We start from the raw sequence: 20,593 nt of genomic DNA on the forward strand, positions 1-20,593 counted from the left end.
TGAGCTGCCTGTCATGGGTTCAACCCCTCATGGGGGTTCTCTATGCAAAATATCAGGAAAACTTTTTTTTTGATGTCTGGCCTCCTTTAAAATTCCTAACATTTTATCAGTTGACAACTTTTTGATATTTATTACAGGAACCGAGATAATCAATATCTTCTTTTTCAGCTCACAATGCCGTCTGGAGAGCGAATTCAATTCGGGTCCAACGTGAATTTCCTCTTCGAAACCGACTCTCTGCAGTTTGCCTCACCAGCTACAGTATCCCGAATGGGAATGATTTACATAAGGTTAGTGAAAATAAAAAAAAATCTAGGTCATGACCTAGAAAAATCTAGGTCACGGCTCAAAAAAATCTAAATCATGACCTAAAAAATCTAGGCCATAACCTAAAAAATCTAGGTCATGACCTAACAAAAAAATCTAGATCATGACCTAGAAAAATCTAGGTCACGGCCTGGAAAAATCTAGGTCATGACCTAAAAAAATCTAGGTCATGACCTAAAAAATCTAGGCCATAACCTAAAAAATCTAGGTCATGACCTAACAAAAAATCTAGATCATGACCTAGAAAAATCTAGGTCATGACCTAAAGAAATCTAGGTCATGACCTAGAAAAATTCAGGTAGTGACCTAAAAAAATCTAGGTCATGGCCTAGAAAAATATGAAATCTAGGTCATGACCTAAAAAAATCTAGGTCGTGACCTAGATTTTTAAAAAAATTTCTCAATTTTTAGCGAAGAAGACGTGAAACCTCAAGGCATCGTTGCGAGTTGGCTCGCAAAGAATTCAGAAGACGTGCACGCTGAAACAGCCACGTGGCTTGAATCTCACTTCTGGAGATGTTTCAAATGGGTTCAAACGAAGCAAATACCAGGAATCACCAGTTTCGCTTTATTGAAAAACGGGCTGACGCATTTGAAATCAGCCAAAACCAAAACGCATTTTTTGGTGCTCCTATTCAACGGATTCATGCCCTACGTCGTGCCAGAATCTCGAAATGAATTCGCGAAAAGTGTAGTTTTCCAAGGGATTACTGTAGCTGACCCCAAGAATATTTGCTACGACGAGCGGGTCGATGGAGTCATGACGTATTCAGATGACGTGACACAGAATGTGACGAAGGAAGAAGTCGAGAGAGAAGATTTGAGACCATTTGTACAAACTGCCGATATTCAGAGATATTCGGATATTGTGAGTTTTCTTTTTTTTGGAATTTTCAAAATTTTCAAAAATCAATTTTTTGAAAAAATTTCTGAGATTCATCTTTAGCGCATTACATATTCTGCTTCAGCTCGTTGAGAGCGTTAAAATGAGCCCCACCACGACCTATCTGGGTCAATTTTGATTTTTTGTTAGATTACTGTAGTTTTCGTGGTGGGACCCAACTTTCAAAGGAATATAGTCGTGTTTGGGCTCATTTTTAAGTCCTTAGCGAGCTGAATGAAAACAATTAAAAATTGCTGACGAATATCACAAATTTCATGAATATAATGAAAAACTGATTAAAAAACAGAAAAACAGAAAAAAAATTTTTCTGAAAATCTTCAATTTTTCAAATTTAGTTTTTTCTGAAAATTCCAATTTCAAATTATTTCAATCTTGCTCAACTTATCGAGAGCTTCAAATTAAGCCTAAACACCACCTATCTGGGTCGATTTTGATTTTTGTGGAATTACTGTAGATTTCGTGGTGGGACCCGATGTGAACCGAACCTAGGCTTGTTTATACTTTTTTTGAAGCTCAAAACAAGAGAAATTCAAAAATATATGTTTCTTTCAAAATGAGGAAATTTATACTGAGTTACTGTAGTTTCAAAAAAATATTCCAGATCGGCTCGTGGCTCCGCCCCGGGAACCGGGAAAGCTTCCTAATCACGGGAACAACGGGATGTGGAAAACAACAACTTCTCAAACATTGCTTTCAAAACGATCCAGAATCTCAGTTGGCCAGTTTATATTGCTCAGCGCAGTCTAGCTCCGCACACTTGCTGCAATTGATTCAACAGAACTGTGTGCAGGCTAGTAATCCGACGGGACGCGTGTGGAGGCCAAAAGATCGGCCGAATATGATTCTTTTCTTGAAGGGCATCAATTTACCAGCACCGGATAAGGTATGGTTTTTGTGGTGATTTGGAAAAAAAACAAGTTTTCAAAATTTCGATGAAAAGAAGCTAACTTTGGAGTCCTGAAAAAGTAGCCCACATTATTTCGATTTATCTGAAAATTACAGAGTATACTAAACAGAAATAGAGCTTCATTTTTGTAATTGACAACTTTTTTGTGCAAACGCGCCCTAGCGAGATACGCCTGCGTTCCTAAGTATCCTCTTCCGCGCGCCGTCGAAGATGATAGCTACACTTTCACGTGGCATATCTCGTTAGGGCGCATTTGCACAAAAAGTTGTTAACTACAAAAATAAAGCACTATTTTTGTTTACTATACACTGAAATTTTCAGATAAATCGAAACATTCTGAAGTACTTTTGTAGCTGGCGCCGCAACCACTGACGCCGCCACCATCTAGCGATGGCTGTGCTGCGTAGCTCAGCTGGCAGCAACGCGGAACCTCCAACGGCGAGCTCACAAACTCAACTTTTTGAGGGGCTTATAGAACAAGTTTTTGAAAAAAAGTCTATTAAAATTCCATGTTCCTTTAATAAAAAAGTTTTCAGTACGGCACCAACGAACTCCTGGCACTTCTCCAACAACTTCTAACCTATCAAGGATTCTTCGATCACAATTTAGAATGGGTTTCAATCGAAAACATTCAATTCGTTGGGTCCATGAACCCACTCGGCGACGGTGCATCCACAAATATCTCCAATCGCCTCTTCTCCCTTCTTCGATGTATCTCTCTGAACAACACGGACACTCCCCAGCTGACTTCTATCTACCGTACCTATCTAACTCCAATTCTTGAAGACGTTGGAGAACGAAATTCAGAAACACTCGCTTCTCGAATGGTTGATGTCTATACCAAGGTTCAACAAAGCTTCAAACCCTCTGACAGTATCGTATTCCAATTTTCGCCCAGAGACCTTACCAATTGGGTAGTCTCACTTTTGAGACATGAGCTGGATCAAGGCAAACTGGAAGGAGTGATTTGTTTCGAGGGAAAACGAATATTTGCGGATCGACTGCCAACCGAAAACGATAAACAGAAATTTGAGGATATTCTGAGAAATGTGATTCCAGTGTCGCAAAGTGCAGGTGAGGATTCTACTCTAGAAGAATAGCGCCCAACTTCGAGCTCAATTATCTCAATCCTTGTGAAAGATATCGAACAGTGATAAACATATAAAATGTTTGTGATATTATGATAAACATTTTATCAGTTGACACATTTTTGATATCTTTCACAGGAGACGAGATAACTGATCACAAAGTGCAAGCATCGTATTGGCGCAGCCTACGGCGCCGACCACATTGCCAGAAGCGGTGTGTGATTTGAGCTCAATTATCTCAGTCCTTGTCAACTCAAACAGTTGTCAACTGATAAAATATTTTTGCTTTTATGATAAACATTTTGTTAGTTGACTACTTTCTGATATCTTTCACAAAAAATGAGTTATGTAGGCTCAAAATAGACGAGAGTATTTACGGGCTGTCTTAAAACCCTAGCCATCAACTTTGACCAATTTATCTCGGTTTCTGGGAAAGTTATCAAAAAATAGTCTATTGATGAAACGTTTTTGATTTTATGATAAACATTTTAGTAGTTAACCACATTTTGATATCTCTCACGATAACCAAGATAATTAAGCTCAAAGTTGACGGTCAGAGATTCTACAGTAAGATCAAAACATTTTTCAGACAAAGTCTACGTCACAACTGGATCCGTTGTACCTGGAGAGAGTAACACAGGTCTTCCACTAACTCCGATCAACATGAAGGAATACAATCAACTCTTGTTGAAATCAATTAATCGATTCAGTGAGTTAACTTTAACACAATTTATCTCAATTTCTGTAAAAAATATTGAAAAGTTGTCAATTAAGAAAATGTTTGTGATATTATGATACACATTTCATTAGTTGACTACATTTTTGTAACTTTTACAGGAACCAAATTAAACGAACTTAAAGCCTGCATTGAGGTCAACTATCTCGGTTCTTATAAGAGATATTGAAAATGTGTAAACTTATAAAATTTTTACCATATTATATGCAACATTTTAGCAGTGGACAACTTTTTGATAACTTTTACAGAAACCGAGATAAATGGTTTTCTTTGCAGCCTTCGAAGTGGCCAACTTCAATTCGCCCCTTACCAGTCAATTATCCTATTTCTGTGCATGCCTTGATCGTGTTCTAACCACCCCCGGTGGTCATTTATTCCTACCCGGACGGACTGGATTTGGACGAAGAGATGGTGTTCGACTAGTTGCTCATATGCACAATATCCAAGTGTTCTCGCCGGCGGTGACAGCGAATTTCTCATCGAAACAGTTTGATAATGAAATGAAAGCGGTAAGTGGGTTTTCAGGTCCCACCAAAGTTGTTCAAACTTTTTTGGATTGGTCTAAAAATTTCAGAGAATACTAACCAGAAATATGGCTTAAATTGTGTAGTTAGCATCTTTTTTTGGGAAAACGCGCTCTAGCGAGATATGTCTGTTTTTCTTAAGACGATCTCCGCCGTGGATGATAGCTGCAATTCCACTTGCCATAATTCGCTATAGCGCATTTGCGCAAAAACGTTGTTAACTACAAAAATGAAGCTCTGTGTTTGTTTAAAATACTCTGAAATTTTCAGAGTAATCGAGCTGTTGTAAATGTGTACCTGATAGACAGGCTTATGTCGTTTTTCACTCTGTCTTCGAGTATCGTAAATACTTGAGCTCAATTATCTCGGTTCCTTTGAGTGATATCAAAAATTTGTCAACTAATAAAATGTTTATCACAATATCCTTAATATTTTTGTAGTTTGCCAAATTTTGATATCTCTTATAGGAGCCGAGATAATTAAGCTCAAAGTGTAAGATTAAGTTTCCAGGCCATCACCCAAGCTATCACGAACAACGAACACGTCGTTCTGATTCTTGAAGATCATCAACTTCGGAAAAATGTCTTCCTTCAAGCCATAAATTCTTTATTGGCTAGCGGAAATGTGCCCGGATTGTTCACTCAACAAGAATTGGATGGGCTAGTGGCGCTGGTGTCTGAAGCAGCCAATCAGGCGTCGTTCACAGGGGCATTGCAACAGTTTTTGGCGCATCGTGAGTTTCAGAATTGATATTTGTTCACCAATTAAAATGGATTTAATAGAAAAAATGAAGAGCTGCAAAATGAAAATATTTAGATTACTGTATCTTGTCTGTAAACAAAGTTACAGACAAGTTACAGTCGAACACAGCGACGGCCATGGCGGGGACAGAATTACTTTTTAATTTGTTTCTATAACTTTGTTCACAGATTACATACAGCTTTGCAAATAATATCATTTTGTAGCTTTTGAGTTTTTCTATAACATCCTTTTTATTTGATCAAAAAATAACATACCTGAAGAAAGTTTCGAATGGAAAATTACCGTTAACCATATAATGGTCCAACCCCTTAACAAACTTTGAACCAGATTATCTCTGTTCCCTTAAAAGATATCAAAAAGTAATCGACTGATAAAATGTTGCTAATATTATGATAAACATTTTATTAGTTGATCACTTTTTGATATCTCTCCCAGAAAATGAGATAGAAAGGCTCAAAGTTGACGGTTTGGAGGGGATCTATTAGAGTTTCTACGATATGTTATAGTCTGAAACTTCAGGAATCCGAAGCCTGGTCCATGTCGTGTTGATTCTTGAAGTGGAAGCCAATGATTTCAAACTGAACATCACTGAAAATCCAGCGATCCTGAAACATTGTAACGTAATCTTTGCTGATCGATTCGATAAATCTAGCTTGAACGAGGTAAGGGACATCCGGACACACAGATCCCAAAAACTTGAATTTCAGATTCCCAAGCTATTAATGGAATCAAAAGGCATCACAGCAACCGACTCGATTCTAACTGGATTCCCGGATATTCTCATCAACCTGCCTGAAAATTTATCCATTCAAACAATTAAATACAGGCAGTTTGTAGAAAATTGTTGTCAGCTGTTGGGCTATAAACGGAGTACACTTTCAGCTAGACTTGATAGGTTGAAGGTATGCATGGTCGCTCTATTGATAATTAACAAAAAGTAAATGTTTAGGGCGGAGTTTCAAAACTGAACGAAGCTCGTGAAGAAGTGGCGAAAATGCAGAAAAAAGCTGGCAAAAAAAGTAAGCTACTCGCTGAAAAACAGGCGGAAGCTGATGAGGCGTTGAAGGCGATTACGGAGAGTATGAGTGTAAGTTTTGAGATTTTTTGATTTTAGATTAGGGACTTCAAACTTTTTTAGGGAGCAGAAGACCAAAAACTGTCCATGGAGCAGTTGAAAGAGGCGACCGAGAAGGAAAATGTGGTTATTGAGGAGAAGAAAGCCAAGATAGATGAGCAATTGAAAGAAGTGCAGCCGTTAATTGATGTAAGTTTTCAAAAAAAGTTGAAAAAAGAAATAAAAAGAATTGACTTCAAAGGGGTCAAACGTAAGAGTGCCAGATTAAAAAGAAAGAGCGTTAGCAAATCAGCCACGCGCACACCAACAGCTCTCGGCTGCGGCTGTCGTCATTTGGGCGAAAGTTGGCCCCCTTTTGGGCGCTGTTTGGCCAGATTACGCTTAAGATTTTCCCAGAAGGTGCCCAAACGCCGCTCAAAAGCTGGCAAAACTTCGCCCAGCTTTCGCCTAAAACCTTCCACCGTTGCCTTGGGTTCGCTTTAAATTTGTTTTTCTTTCTTTCTTGGAAGACTAGTTCAATGAGAAAATTTTATTTATTCAAACAATTATGAAAACTAATACAAAAAACTGTTGAAAAAAAGAACATACAAAAAAAGAAGCTTTTAAAATTTTTCGCATCCCCGGCTTGATGTTGCCATCTTTACTTTATCCTTGTCCGTGTCCAAGTCGATTTTTCGATCGGGAAGTTGGCTGTAGTTGTTATTTCTGAAAAAATTTATTGATTTTCAAAAAATTGTATCATTTATTTTTCCCACTGAAAATTTGCTAAGTCTGACACTTAGCAGACTAAAAGGCTTGTGCAGAATTGAATTTCGATATTTTTCAAACTATTTCTAACGACATTTCGCCTACCATTCCACTAGAAATCTCAAAAGAATTTTAAATGGACTCGATGAGGTCGGATTTTCATTGCCGATATACTTAGGGAAATATATCTTCACAACATTACAAACATTTTAAAAGCATTTTCTCAATATTTTTGGACGTTTTCGAAAGCTTCAAACCCAGAATATACGAACCTTTTGAAGCTTCTTCTGACTTCGCGGATTCTCTGACTTGTCCCTTCCAAGCGAAGGATTTGCGGCATTCACGAAATTCCGAATCTTGAGTCTAAAAACGTTATTAATGACTGAATAACATAATTGTTGTTTACCTTACATGCTATCAGTGGAAAACTTCTGGAGATGTGCTCAAAGGGGGGGTAGACGAGATAGAACTCAGAAAAATGATTTTCTCAGTTCGACGCTGAATGAAAAAGGATTTAAAGGGGGGGGGGGGGACATGAAAAAAAAATGTTCTCGAAATTCCGTTTAAAGATGCCCCTCGAGGAGTTGAACTTGTGAGGGCGATGATTGAGGGTGCGGCGCCGCTACCGACTGAGCCACGCGGGCAAAGAGAGAGCGCACGCCCGATTGCATACATAAAGGCAAGGACGACAGCTGTACGCAGCGTGACATTAAGCGTTGTACACCGTGACGGTAGAATGCATACTCTAGCTACAAAAAAACTACGAAAAACCTCCTGTCCCCCCCTTTAATTGAAATTTTCTATTCCACTCACGGTATTTGTTCTTCGTCGTTTTCGGTTTCAAAAATCTAATCATTTTTGGATAAAAATATTTAGAAGTTTGAGCAGGAATTCAGATAAAACACTGAAAATAGGAAAAAATAGGTGATGCAAAATTCGAAATGCACGCGTCGCTTGCACGCAACGCATTCAAAACTCGCCCAGAGTTCGCCGAAGTTCGCCAAACCTGCGTCCGACCTTCTCCTACACCACCGACTTCCTATTTCCGTCGGGGTTCCCCAAATTTCGCCAGAGTTCACTTTTATTCTCTACCTGAGTGAGCTCAATTATTTCGATTCCTATGAAAGATTTCAAAAAGTTGTCAACTGATGGAAAATAGGTGACGTTATGATAAATTATTTATCAGTTGACAAATTTTTGATATCTTTAAAAAGAGCCAAGATAATTGAGCTCAAAATTGACGGTTTGGGAGGTCTTCTATTAGGGGAAATACGGTAGTCCGTTTGGGCTTTGGTCTAGAGATTGTATATCAAATACGAGTTTTATGTCTTTTTACAGACACCAACAGTTGACTTTTTAGAGGGCATACATTTTATGATGTTTTCTCGCAATCAGCATCACTTTTTTCAACCGAGAAATTGTCCACAACTTTTGAAACTTTAAATTTCAAGTTCTGAGTATAAATTATCAATTATGAATTAAAACTGAGAAAGCAAAATATCTTTTAAAAAATACATTCAAAATATAATGTCATGTTTTTATTGGCAACTTAACAATTCATTCAAACTCACACACAATTCATTACATGTAATATTTTTATCAACAGTTTGCCAACAGAGATTACCATCAAATTTCGCCCAAAAGGCGCCCAAAGTCTGCTCAAAAGACGGTGGCGCCCCAACTTCGCCCAAAAGGTGCTCATAGTTCGCTCAAAAGACGGCAAGCCCTTAACTATTGCCCAAAAGACAACAGCCGCAGCCGAGCTAGCACACCAAAAGGCGTAGATAAGCGCGGGCGTTTCCGCTACTTTTCAGGTGTGCTTGGCTTCACGAGCTAGGGTAGTCTTTTGGCTGGAATTCCGAAATCTCAAATTAAATTTCCAGGAAGCCCGTCGAGCTGTTGGATCGATCAAATCCGAGTCGCTCAGTGAGATCAGAAGTCTTCGTGCACCTCCTGAAGCCGTGAGAGACATTCTACAAGCCGTTTTAGTATTCATGGGTATTCTGGATACGTCTTGGGAGGCTATGAGAAAGTAAGGAGGACATCCGGGATGTTCAGATACACAGATAGATTTCAGATTCTTGTCGAAAAGCGGGGTGAAGGATGATATAATGAATTTCGATGCGAATCGAATCACAAGCGAGATTCACAAGAAGGTGACGGCTATTGTCAAACAAAAGTCTGCATCTTTTGAGGAAGCGGTAGGTGGTAGACATCTGGACAAACAGATTTTAATTCAAAGAAAAATTTATAGAACGCTAAACGAGCATCGGCAGCGGCTGCACCATTGGCCGCATGGGTAAAGGCGAATTTGGAGTACTCAAAGATTTTGGAAAAGATTTCTCCTTTGGAAAATGAAAAGAATAAGCTGATAAAGTGGGTTTTTTTAAGAAAAAAAGGAAGAAAAAGGGTTTTGAGCCAAGCGCGAAGTCGAACCCGCGACTCTCCGATTGCAAAACAGGCGCGCTAGCCACTGCGCCACGCGGCAGACAAAGGTTGGAGCACCGCAAGGTGTAGAGGAGGGTGGCGGATTTTGCGTTTTTCCAGGAGTGGGAGAGGGTCGCCTCATATGATTAAAAAAAATTCCAGAAATCTCAAAAAAGCTGAAAAACAAATGGAAAATCTATCCAAAGGCTTGCAAAGTGTTGACGAAGTGGTTGGGGAGTTGAAACGGAAATTCGAAGTGCTGATGAAAGAAGCGACGCAGATAAAAGTGGATTTGGATCGAGAACAAGACACGATTCGGATAGCTGGCACACTTGTTGAGAGTCTTTCCGGCGAGTTTGAGAGATGGAAAGTGCAAATTGAGACATTGGTAGAGGAGCAGTCAAAGGTAAGGGTCCTGTAGGCAGAGAGATACGAATTAAAACAACTATATGTGGCTTTCTAAACAGTCAACTTCGACCTTATTTATCTCGGTTCCTGTGAAAGATATCAAAAATTGGTCAATTGTTAGAATACTTTCCTTGTTATGCTGAACATTTTATTAGTTGACCACTTTTTGATATCTTTTACAGTAACCGAGATAAATCAGATTTTCCAAAAGGTTCCAATAGTCCGTCGGCCGTCCGTCAACGACCCGTCCTTTGGTTTTCAGGCCATAAAAGATCCAAAATCAATTTCAAACGTATTTTCAGATAGAAATGTGCTCTCTTATCACCTCTGCGTTCCTCACCTATCTTGGTGGTTGCTCAGAAAAAGATAGAAAATCACTACTAAAATCCATGTGTAAAACATTCAATATGCCCTCTGGCTTCAACCCTCTCTCCTTTGCCAGCCTGGAAACCGAGCAACTAAACTGGAAAACCAAAGGACTACCAGCAGATCAACTCTCCCTAGAAAACGGATCGATAATGTTCAATTCACAGCATGTGCCTTTAATCATCGATCCATCTGGACAAGTGTCAACGTTCCTGGCCAAGTTTCTGGATAAATCTGAAACATTCAAAGCTGCTCAACCGGACCTTATGACTCAAATCGAGTTGGCGATTCGATTTGGAAAAACTATAATCGTAGAAGATGTGGTGGAGTTCGATGCAGCACTGATTCCGATTCTAAGAAGGGATTTATCAAGTCAGGGACCACGTCAAGTCATCTCCTTTGGTGGAAAATCGATTGACTATAACTCCGATTTCAAAATCTTTATTTGCACCAGAGACGATAAAGTTGAAATAAGACCCAATGCATCTGCCCAATTGAATATTGTGAACTTTACAACTACGATAAGTGCTCTCTCTGCTCAGCTTCTCGACGTCGCTATCCATCTTGAAAAGCCGGAGCTAGAAGAGCGATCATCGAGTCTTCTCCGAGACGCTGAGCTCAAAAAATTGGAGCTTGAGGGTTTGGAGCAGTTGTTGCTCCAACAGTTGGCTACGTCACAGGGAAATCTTCTGGAGAACACTGCACTTTTGGATTCGTTGAACAAGTCGAAAGAGAGTGCCGAGATTATTAGTAAGAGTATTGTGGAGAGTGAGCAATTGCACAAGGAATTGACTACGGTAGGTCTTGATATCGAAAAGTTGTCAACTGATAAAGAACTTGTCGTAGTTTGTGTCACATTTTAGTAGTTGGTAAATTTTTGATATCTCTTACAGTAACCGAGATAATTGAGCTCAATTATCTCGGTTCCTATAAGAGATATTAAAAAGATCTCAACTAATAAAATATTTCTCATGTTATGATAAATATTTTATCAGTTGACAGATTTTTGATATCTCTTACAGTAACCGTTTTACAGCAAAAAGAAATCTATGTGCCGTTGAGTCAATTCACTTCAAGCCTTTTCTTCTCGTTCTCCAATCTACAGTACTACAATTCAATGTACAATTATAGTGTCAACACGATAATGAAGCTTTTTGAAAAGACTATCAAGTCGTGTGAGGTAAGAATTCTGTGCACTTTTGCGTGATGGTGTACAACGACTACGGTATCTCGATCGGCCGCCAAAGAGTCGACTGCTACCCCAACTTTGAAGCCCCACGAAAGTAATCCAAAAAGCTTCGATTTGTCTGAAAATTTCAGTGTATACTAAACAAAAATCGAGCTTCATTTTCGTAGTTGACAACTTTTTTGTGCAAACGCGCCCTAGCGAGATATGACGCAAAGAAGCGTCGCGGTGGCCCACGGCGCCGCCGCCACCTCTACCTCCCTTCAATTAGAGGTTAGCCGCCTTCTTTGCGCCGTATCTCGCTAGGGCGCGTTTGCACAAAAAAGTTGTCAACTACAAAATTAAAGTTCTATTTTCGTTCAGTATACTTACCAAATTTCAGAGCAATTGAAAAATGTTGGACTACTTTTGTAGGGCTTCAAAGTTGGCAATTTTCAAATTTTTGAAAAAAAAGACCAATAAAAATAAGGAATTTTTGTTCTAGGACAAAAGCTCAACTCGTGTAGAAAGCCTTGCTCGTCAAATGCAGCTTACCGTATTCTATCATATCTCTCGTGGAATCTTCCGTCAGGACCGTTTGATGTTCGCTGTCGCCTTCATAAATGCAACACAACCGAAAATGTTTCAACCAAAAGAGTGGGAACTGTTCACAGGTATGTTATGGTATGAAATAATGTGGATAACTAAGTTCGGCTTGAAATAAGCTTCAAAATGAGCCCAAACAAGCCTAGGTTTGCTTCGAATCGAATTACTGTAGTTTTCGTGGTGGGACACAATTTTGAGCAAAAATATTCGTGTTTAGGCTCATTTTGGAGCTCGAAATGAGACAAGCTTAAATTAAAACCTATATTTTAAAATTTAGCTTGTTTAGTGTTTCAAAATGAGCCTAAACAAGCCTAGGTTTAGTTCATATTGGCTCCCACCACAAAGACTACAGTAATCAAACTAAAAAGCAGAGTTGACCTAGATAAGTCTAGATAAGAAGCTCTCAGCAAGCTAAATTTTGTTGATATGGTCAAACTGATGTTCCAGGAGTTGTAAAATATCTTTAAACAGAATTAGGTTTGCTTGAAATCAGACTACTGTAGTTTTCGTGGTGGGACCCGAACCAAGGCTTGCTTCAGGCTCATTTTGTAGCTTTAAACAAGCTTTTACTTACCAAACTAAGCTTCCAGGGCTTCTTAAGAGCTTAAAAAGGGGGTATCTTGAAATTGAATTACTGTAGTACAAGGTTAACTTAAAATTGGATTACTGTAGTTTAGGCTACCCAAAGTCTCCTTACTTCTAAAGTCCAACCTTATTATTACAGGGGTTCTCGTAGACGAATCAACGGATCTTAGTGGCATCCGAGTGTCCTGGATTGCTCCAGATCGTCTTCCATCTCTAGCCAGAATCCGAAACCATCTTCCGAGTCTCTTCAATAATTTCCAAATTGGCGACGACGCGACGTGGAGCGAATTCGCAAAGATGCTCCAGTGCGAAACGGCGTTTCCGAGGAATGTTGAAGTGAAAATGACACATTTCCAGAAGGTTCTTTTCATACAGGCCGCAAGACCAGAACGGTTGTATAATTGTTTGATGGATTTTGTGCTCAAGACGTTGAGTGGGTGATTTTGGAGAATCAGATTGCTCAGCTTCCAGATTTTCAGTAATTTCTGATTCTTTAAATTTCCAGACATCCCCTCAATCAATCCACCAGCTTTTGAACTCCGTCACATCTTCTCAGAATCCGAATCCTCCGAACCCATCCTCTTTATCCTTGCCGATGGAGCAGACCCATCCCAGGAGCTCGCGGAGCTCGCCAGCGCTCTTAAAGTACCGTACCACTCGATTTCCATGGGACAGGGACAGGAGCAAGCCGCGTATGAAGCAATTCGGAACTCGGCCGCTAATGGGGAATGGTTGTGTTTGAACAATTTACATTTGATGCTTCAAGCGGTCCCGTCGATTTTTAAGGTAGGCTTTTTGAAAACGTTTTAGGAGCCCGTTTAGCTTGCTGAAGCCTTCAAAACATATATTTTTGAATTTAGCTCGTTAAGAGCTTCAAAATGAGCCTAAAGACGACTTATCTAGGTCAATTTTGAATTTTTGTTGGATTACTGTAGTTTTCGTGGAGGGGCCCGATGGGAACCAAAACTAGTCTTGTTTAAACTCATTTTGAAGCTCCAAACAAGAGAAACTCAAAAATATACATTTCTTTCCAAATGGTGTAGTTTCCACTGAGTTACGGTAGTTTCAAACTAAAAAAAAAAGATTTTGAGTTTCAAACTACTGTCACTCGGGGAGAAATTTACTATTCTCAAAGAAACAAACATTTTTGAATTTCTCATGCTTGGAGCTTCAAAATGAACCTAAACAAGCCTAGGTTTGGCTCACATCGGGTCCCACCACGAAAACTACTGTGATCCAGAAATTACAGAAATTTAAGATTTTTTTGAAAAATATTCGAAAACGATTTTTTCGTCATAATTCAGGTATTTTCAATTTTCTTCATTTGAATTTTAACAATTCTTATTCAGCTTGATAAATGCTTTGAAACAAGCCTAAACACGTCCATATTTTTTTTTAAATTGCAAAATAAATGGGTCCCACCACGAAACCTACAGTAATCCAAAAAAAAATCAAAACTAGTCTAGACAGGTCGTGTTTAGGCTCATTTAGAAGCTCATCCCAAGCCAAATTCAAAAATACAATTTTCTTCTGAAATAATAGAATTTTCACTGTTACGGTAGTTTCAAATTGAACGACAGTTTTTTTGAATGGAAAACTACCGTAACTCACTGAAAATTCTGCCAATTTGAAGGAAACATATATTTTTGAATTTGGCTTGTTTAGAGCTTCAAAATGAGTATAAACAAGCCTTTGTTCGGGTCCCACCACGAAAACTACAGTAATCCCAAATCAAGCAATCCTAGCCGTGTTTAGGCTCATTTTGAAGCTCATTCCATGCCCAATCCAACTCATAACATAATTTTCCAGCACCTTTCCCTCACAACGCCCCACGAGAACTTCCGCCTATGGTTGACTACAGAAGCAGACGCCCGTTTCCCCTCAATGATGCTCCAGCAATCGCTAAAAATCACATTTGAACCGCCGCCAGGCGTCCGGAACAACCTGCTGCGGACCTATATACAAATCGATCGAAATGGGCGGAGTGTTGTGACGTGTCAATCGATATTTGTGTTAGCTTGGCTTCATGCCCTTCTTCAGGAGAGACGAACTTTCATTCCACAGGGATGGACCAAATTTTATGAGTTCTCAGCTAGTGATGTGAGAGTTGCCAAGTCGTTTGTAGAGCAATTGACTGAGAATAGTGAGTGGCTTTCAATTTGAAGAATTTCAGAAATTTTTTTTTGAATTTCGAATTTCTGAATTTCTGAATTTCTGAATTTTAGAATTTTAGAATTTTAGAATTTCTGAATTTTAGAATTTTAGAATTTTAGAATTTTAGAATTTTAGAATTTTAGAATTTTAGAATTTTAGAATTTTAGAATTTTAGAATTTTAGAATTTTAGAATTTTAGAATTTTAGAATTTTAGAATTTTAGAATTTTAGAATTTTAGAATTTTAGAATTTTAGAATTTTAGAATTTTAGAATTTTAGAATTTTAGAATTTTAGAATTTTAGAATTTTAGAATTTTAGAATTTTAGAATTTTAGAATTTTAGAATTTCTGAATTTTAAAATTTTTGAATTTCAGAGTTTCTGAATTTCAGAGTTTAATAGGAAACTGAAAATCCTAAAAATCGTCAAAAATCTAAAAATATGAAAAGACTAAAAAACTGAAATCTCAAAAATCTTAAACTCTAGAAATCTGAAAAAGTTTCTTTTTTTCTTAATTTCAGGTTTTTCAGATTTTCTAGAAAATTTGAAAATCTGGATGAAAATCCTAAAAATTCTGAAAAATGTGTTTTTTTTCGAATTTTGAAATTTTCAGGTTTTCTCAGAATCTCAAAATCTGAGAATCTTTAAATATCCAAGAATCTGAAATCAATTCTATTGTCAAATTCGAAAATCTTAAGAACCCTAAAAATCTGAAAATCTTTTAAAATTTCAGAATTTCAGAATCTAAAATTCTAAAATTCCAAATAATCAGATACCGTAATCCCTGTAATAGAAGGGCTCTCTAACTTTCAACTTTGAGTCAAATTATCTCGCTTACTGTCGAAGATATAAAAAAGTTGTCAACTGATAAATTGTTTATCACAATATCACAAACATTTTATCAGTTGACAAATTCTCGATATCTTTTAAAGGAGCCGAGATAATTAAGCTCAAACTTGACAAGTGGGGGCCCTTCTATTACAGGTTTCACGATATTTTGAAATTACCTCAAAAATTTTTTTTCAAAATTCAAAATTCTCATGGCCTAACTTTTCACTAAAACCCCATTTTCTCTTCCAGAATCCGATTGGGAATTCGTCCGTGGAATTCTGAAGTTCGTGATCTACGGCGGTCGAATCGAGAATGATTTCGATGCGAAAGTTCTCGAATCCTATTTAAATATTTTGTTTTCCGATGACAAAATTAATGGGCGCACTGGCCAGCAATTGGTGAAAGGAATCGATATTCCAGCGAGTACTAATGTTCAGGTACGATCTCAATGGAGCGCACATGCTAAATTTTTTGAAAATTATTCAAAAAATTATCCACGGAGCGCGCTTTCATTCTTTTTTCTGTCGAGAAAAAATCGATGAAAATTTTGCCGCACCGCTCAACCGCGCTCCACCGAACAAACAACGAATGGAGCGCGTTAATTGTCAATAGAGCGCACTTTCTCAATAAAAAATTCAAATTTCTTCAGGAATACATCTCGCACATCTCAAAGACGGTCCCATCCGTCGACGAACCATTCCTCTTTGGTCTTCCCGAAAATATCAAATATTCATGGCAAATCGTAGAAGCCGATCGAACGATTTCATCGATACGAACACTAGGTTCGTTTGAAAATCAATATGGTGGCCTAGAAAATCTCTAGGCCACCAATCCCAAAACTATTACACGTGGCCTAGAAACCCAAGTTTAAAGTTTCTTGATGTAGAGTATCCATAAATGGCCTAGAAACCCAAATTTGAACCTTTTGGACTAGAAATCCAAAACTAGGAAATAGTGGCCTAGAAACCCAAACTTGGGAGATGCTGGCCTAGAAACCCGAGTTTGGTAGTGGCCTAGAACCATGCAAAGTTGCATTCTATGCCGCTATTTCCATAGTTCGGGTTTTTAGGCCACCATATCCTAATTTGGGTTTCTAGGCCCCATTTTATATTAGGTTGGCGGGAAAGTCTTTGTCACTTTTTCAATAGTTTATTTCTCAAAGAAAAAATAACCGAATAATTAATTATATTGTCCATCATTATCAACAACATGTCTCCAACGTTCCCTCAATTTATGGATTCCATTGCGGTAGAATCCAGCCGGGCGTGAGGCAAAGTATTGTTTGAGTGCCGCTTCGACCGCTCCACGGGAATTGAAGCTTCTTCCTTCGAAGGCACGTGTCATATCGCCAAATAACCAATAGTCGGAAGGAGCAAGATCAGGAGAATACGGGGGGTGAGGGAGAACATTCCATCCATATCCCATCAGCTCCTGCTTCACTTGTTTCGAAACATGTGGGCGAGCGTTATCATGTTGATAGTACACTTTCTTGTCTTTCAGGGCCGAACGGTCGACTGCTTTCTTGAGGTTTCGTAGTTGAGTAGTGTAGAGGTCTCCAGTTATTGTTTTGCCCTCGGGCAGAAGTTCCCAGTAGATGGGGCCGTCCACTCCCCACCACACAGAGAGCATAACTTTTTTCGGATGAAGGTCGGGTTTGGGGACATCCTGTGGGCTCTCTCCTTCTCCAACCCACTGGGATTTCCTGTGGTGATTATCGTAGAAGACCCACTTCTCATCTCCGGTTATTAGCCGGTCCAGCCATCGATCGCCCGCGTGGAGAGTGAGAAGAGTAATCGAATCGTCGACTCGGCGGTCAAGGTTGGCTTGAGTCAGGTGATGAGGTATGAATCGACCAAAAAGTTTTCTCATTCCAAGAGACTTCAAACCTTCAAGGACTGTGCTATGGTGAACTCCGAATGTGACAGCTAGTTCACGGCTAGATTGAAATGGATCCGATTGCAATGCGTGCTTCAGCTTGTCCAAATCCAACTCACGGGGTCTCCCAGAGCGATCCTTTTCATCGAGCGAGAAGTCATCTTTTTCGAAACGATGGAACCAATTGCGAATAGTATTGTAGTGAGGGGCATGTGTGTTGTACACATTCTTCAAGAAAGTTTCCGAATCCTTCATCGTGGTGTGAGATAGGAAGAGGTAAATCAAAACATGTCTGATGTGAATAGCAGTGGGAACAAACATATCGTTTCAATTACAGATGAGGAGCAGGGAAGGAGATGGGGACTTGTTTATATGGAAGGTTCTTATCACCTTGTTATTCACTAAAGTCGATATCATACACAGCCTCCATATACGAGAACAGTGATTAAACAAACAGAGTGACAAAGACTTTCCCGCCAACCTAATAATATAAGATTTCTAGGCCACCAAATCTCAGCTTTCCAGAATTCTAGGTCATCGATCAAAAACCGTGTCCTAGAATTCCAAATTTCGAATCGAATGACCTAGAAACACAATTCAAAAATTCTGAACCAGAATTCTGGATTTCTAGGCCACCATGTTAAAATCTGGGATTCCTAGGCCACCATTTCCTATTTTTCGATTTCTGGGCCACCATCTTCAAATTTGGTTTTCTAGGTCATAATATAAGTCTTCTAGGCCACCAAATCTCAATTTTGGAGATAGAAACCCAAATGTTGGAGGTAGTGCCCTAGGAAACCAATATTTTGGGTTCCTAGGCCATCGATCAAAAAAACGTGCCCTAGATTTTCAAATTTCGAATCGCATGGCCTAGAAACACAATTCTAAAATTCTAAACCAGAATTTTGGATTTCTAGGCCACGCCCACTAAATCTTTTCAGCACTGGGCGACTCGAAAAATGCGCTCTCTTCGAATAACACCTCCGAATCGATATCCCAAATAATTTCGCTATGGAGAAAATTGTGTCAATCGGATGATCTCCCAAAAAAAGAGCTGCCAAAAAATACATCAAAATCGTCGGATCCAATCAATGAGGTCTTGTGTTTGGAGACGATAAACGCACTGATTTTGATCAGAAACCTCCATAAAAGCATTGGAGACGTCGCCAAATCCATGAAGAATCCATCGTTGGCATCTGGAGTCACTCAGAAGACGATCCAATCGTTGATCTTTCAACAGACACCTGATGAATGGGATCGATTGTGGGCGGGGCCAACGGACCCCGCGGATTTTTTGAACGCGGTGGTGAAGAAGACGCGGGGAACGATGCAGGTGGGGGGTTTTGGGATTTTCTAGGGGAAATTTTGAATTTTTGAAAATTTGAAAAAAATAAGAAAAATTAATTTTTGGCTCAAAAATTTGAAAATTTAAAAACTCAAAAAAAATTGAAAAAATTTTTTTCAAGTCTTTTAATTTTTGATTTTCAGACAAATTTTTCAAATTCAAAAAAACAATTTTTTTGGAAATTTTGAAATTTCGATTTTAGGATCAAAATTGGATTTTCCGGTTTTTCGGCTCGAAAATTTGAATTTTTCGAATTAAAATCGATTTTTTTATATTAAAAAAAGGGCTTTTTTCAAAAAAAAAAATATTTCTTTGAAAATTTGAATTTTTGGCTCCAAATTTGAAAATTTTAAACTCAAAAAAATTGAAAAAAATTGTGATTTTAAGAACTTTTTTTAGATTTTTTTTTGACAAGATTCGAAAAATATTTTTTGCCTCGAAAATTATTTTTTTCAAAATTTCGAAAATTTTGAATTTTTTGCTATTTTCCGACTTTCAAAAATTTCGAATTTTTTAAAATTTTTCAGATTTTTTTGAACTTTTAAAATTTCAGATTTTTTTTGAATTTTTTGAAATTTTGATTTTTTTGCAGCTCTACGAAGCCTCCAAATCCTCGTCGATCCTCTCCTCTCCCATCGATTTTTCGGATCTCTTCTATCCGAACATCTTCTTGAATGCATTGAGACAAACCACGTCTCGACAACTCCAAATTCCGTTGGATCAACTGATTCTCTCTTCCGCCTGGACACCATCCCAACTTCCACCGAAACAGTGTGTCCAGGTGCAGGGTCTTCTACTCCAAGGTGCCACTTTCGATTCGTTCCTCCGTGAGACTACCGTATCCAGTGCTGCCTACGTACAGGCGCCGATCCTCTACTTGGCATGGACTTCTGACAGCTCTTCGACGATCACTGGCGAGCAAATCCAGGTGCCGCTGTACAATTCCAGTGAGCGTTCCGACTTGATCACCGCTGTCAACATGCCGTGTCGTGGTGCCGATCAATGGAACATCGCAGCTGTTGCCCTATTTCTGCGATAACAAAAAAAAAGATTTTTTAACAACTAAAAATACAGCTTAAAATTAAATAAAATGTATTGTGCGTTTAAAAGTGAATAAAAAATCATGAAAAAAGATCACTAGTTATCATTACCAGCTAGCAGATCGAAAAAAAAGGAAAAAAATTATTGTACATGAAAGCGATAATAAATGAAGCGAAAAATAAAACAATTTAGTTTTCAGTGTCTTCCTCCTCATCGATCGGCGCTTCTCTCCGCTTCTGAATCGCGTTTGGACTTGGGAAGAAGTTCGTCGAGTCCAGGAGGCTGTCCCTTCTCACGAACGCCGTCACACGACGCTTCTTTTTCGCGAGCTCTCCGTCGCTTCCGTCCTCAGCGTCCTCCTCCATTCCGAGCAATGTCTCCGGCTCCACGGGTTTCACGAGCTTCTCACTGGCTGGGTACTCGGGAATGATTCTCGGCGGTACATTGTTCGATGGGTCGACGAATGTCATTTTGACTGCATTGATGGCTCCGGTGGCCTCTTCAGTGACGATGTGCGTGGCTTCAGCGAACATTGTGAAGAGTGACATCTGGAAATTATCATTTTTAAGTGTATACAGTTTGATAGAGCGCATTTACATATTTTTAGCTGGGAAATACCGCTACACATGACAGTTCTTTCGCAAACGGTGTCAGTTCAATTCCCCGTGCACATCCCCAAAACTTCTTTTAACTTACCGTTCTTTCTAACGACTCCTGGACC

At 38.9% G+C, this 20,593-nt stretch overlaps 1 protein-coding gene across 1 annotated transcript in view; it reads left to right on the forward strand.

Annotated features, from left to right (window-relative positions):
- The window catches only part of Cbr-che-3, a gene marked incomplete at both ends in the record, with an annotated part of 52,996 nt that extends 33,126 nt beyond the window's left edge, over window positions 1-19,870 (forward strand). The window contains 26 exons of the mRNA XM_002638619.2: window positions 169-290; window positions 739-1,195; window positions 1,833-2,114; window positions 2,675-3,212; window positions 3,338-3,442; window positions 3,816-3,935; window positions 4,239-4,471; window positions 4,997-5,219; window positions 5,768-5,910; window positions 5,956-6,150; window positions 6,198-6,335; window positions 6,387-6,512; window positions 8,954-9,102; window positions 9,148-9,271; window positions 9,325-9,446; window positions 9,660-9,903; window positions 10,208-11,068; window positions 11,308-11,451; window positions 11,942-12,110; window positions 12,767-13,060; window positions 13,133-13,413; window positions 14,437-14,770; window positions 15,861-16,048; window positions 16,261-16,393; window positions 18,428-18,819; window positions 19,385-19,870. Coding sequence (XP_002638665.2) covers window positions 169-290; window positions 739-1,195; window positions 1,833-2,114; window positions 2,675-3,212; window positions 3,338-3,442; window positions 3,816-3,935; window positions 4,239-4,471; window positions 4,997-5,219; window positions 5,768-5,910; window positions 5,956-6,150; window positions 6,198-6,335; window positions 6,387-6,512; window positions 8,954-9,102; window positions 9,148-9,271; window positions 9,325-9,446; window positions 9,660-9,903; window positions 10,208-11,068; window positions 11,308-11,451; window positions 11,942-12,110; window positions 12,767-13,060; window positions 13,133-13,413; window positions 14,437-14,770; window positions 15,861-16,048; window positions 16,261-16,393; window positions 18,428-18,819; window positions 19,385-19,870 — 6,603 coding nt within the window. The remainder of the gene's footprint in view (window positions 1-168; window positions 291-738; window positions 1,196-1,832; window positions 2,115-2,674; window positions 3,213-3,337; window positions 3,443-3,815; window positions 3,936-4,238; window positions 4,472-4,996; window positions 5,220-5,767; window positions 5,911-5,955; window positions 6,151-6,197; window positions 6,336-6,386; window positions 6,513-8,953; window positions 9,103-9,147; window positions 9,272-9,324; window positions 9,447-9,659; window positions 9,904-10,207; window positions 11,069-11,307; window positions 11,452-11,941; window positions 12,111-12,766; window positions 13,061-13,132; window positions 13,414-14,436; window positions 14,771-15,860; window positions 16,049-16,260; window positions 16,394-18,427; window positions 18,820-19,384) is intronic.
- Window positions 19,871-20,593: the final 723 nt, after the last annotated feature.

The sequence above is a fragment of the Caenorhabditis briggsae genome (genome assembly GCF_000004555.2).
Source record: "Caenorhabditis briggsae complete genome, chrI, whole genome shotgun sequence".
Classification (NCBI taxonomy): Eukaryota; Metazoa; Nematoda; class Chromadorea; order Rhabditida; family Rhabditidae; genus Caenorhabditis; species Caenorhabditis briggsae.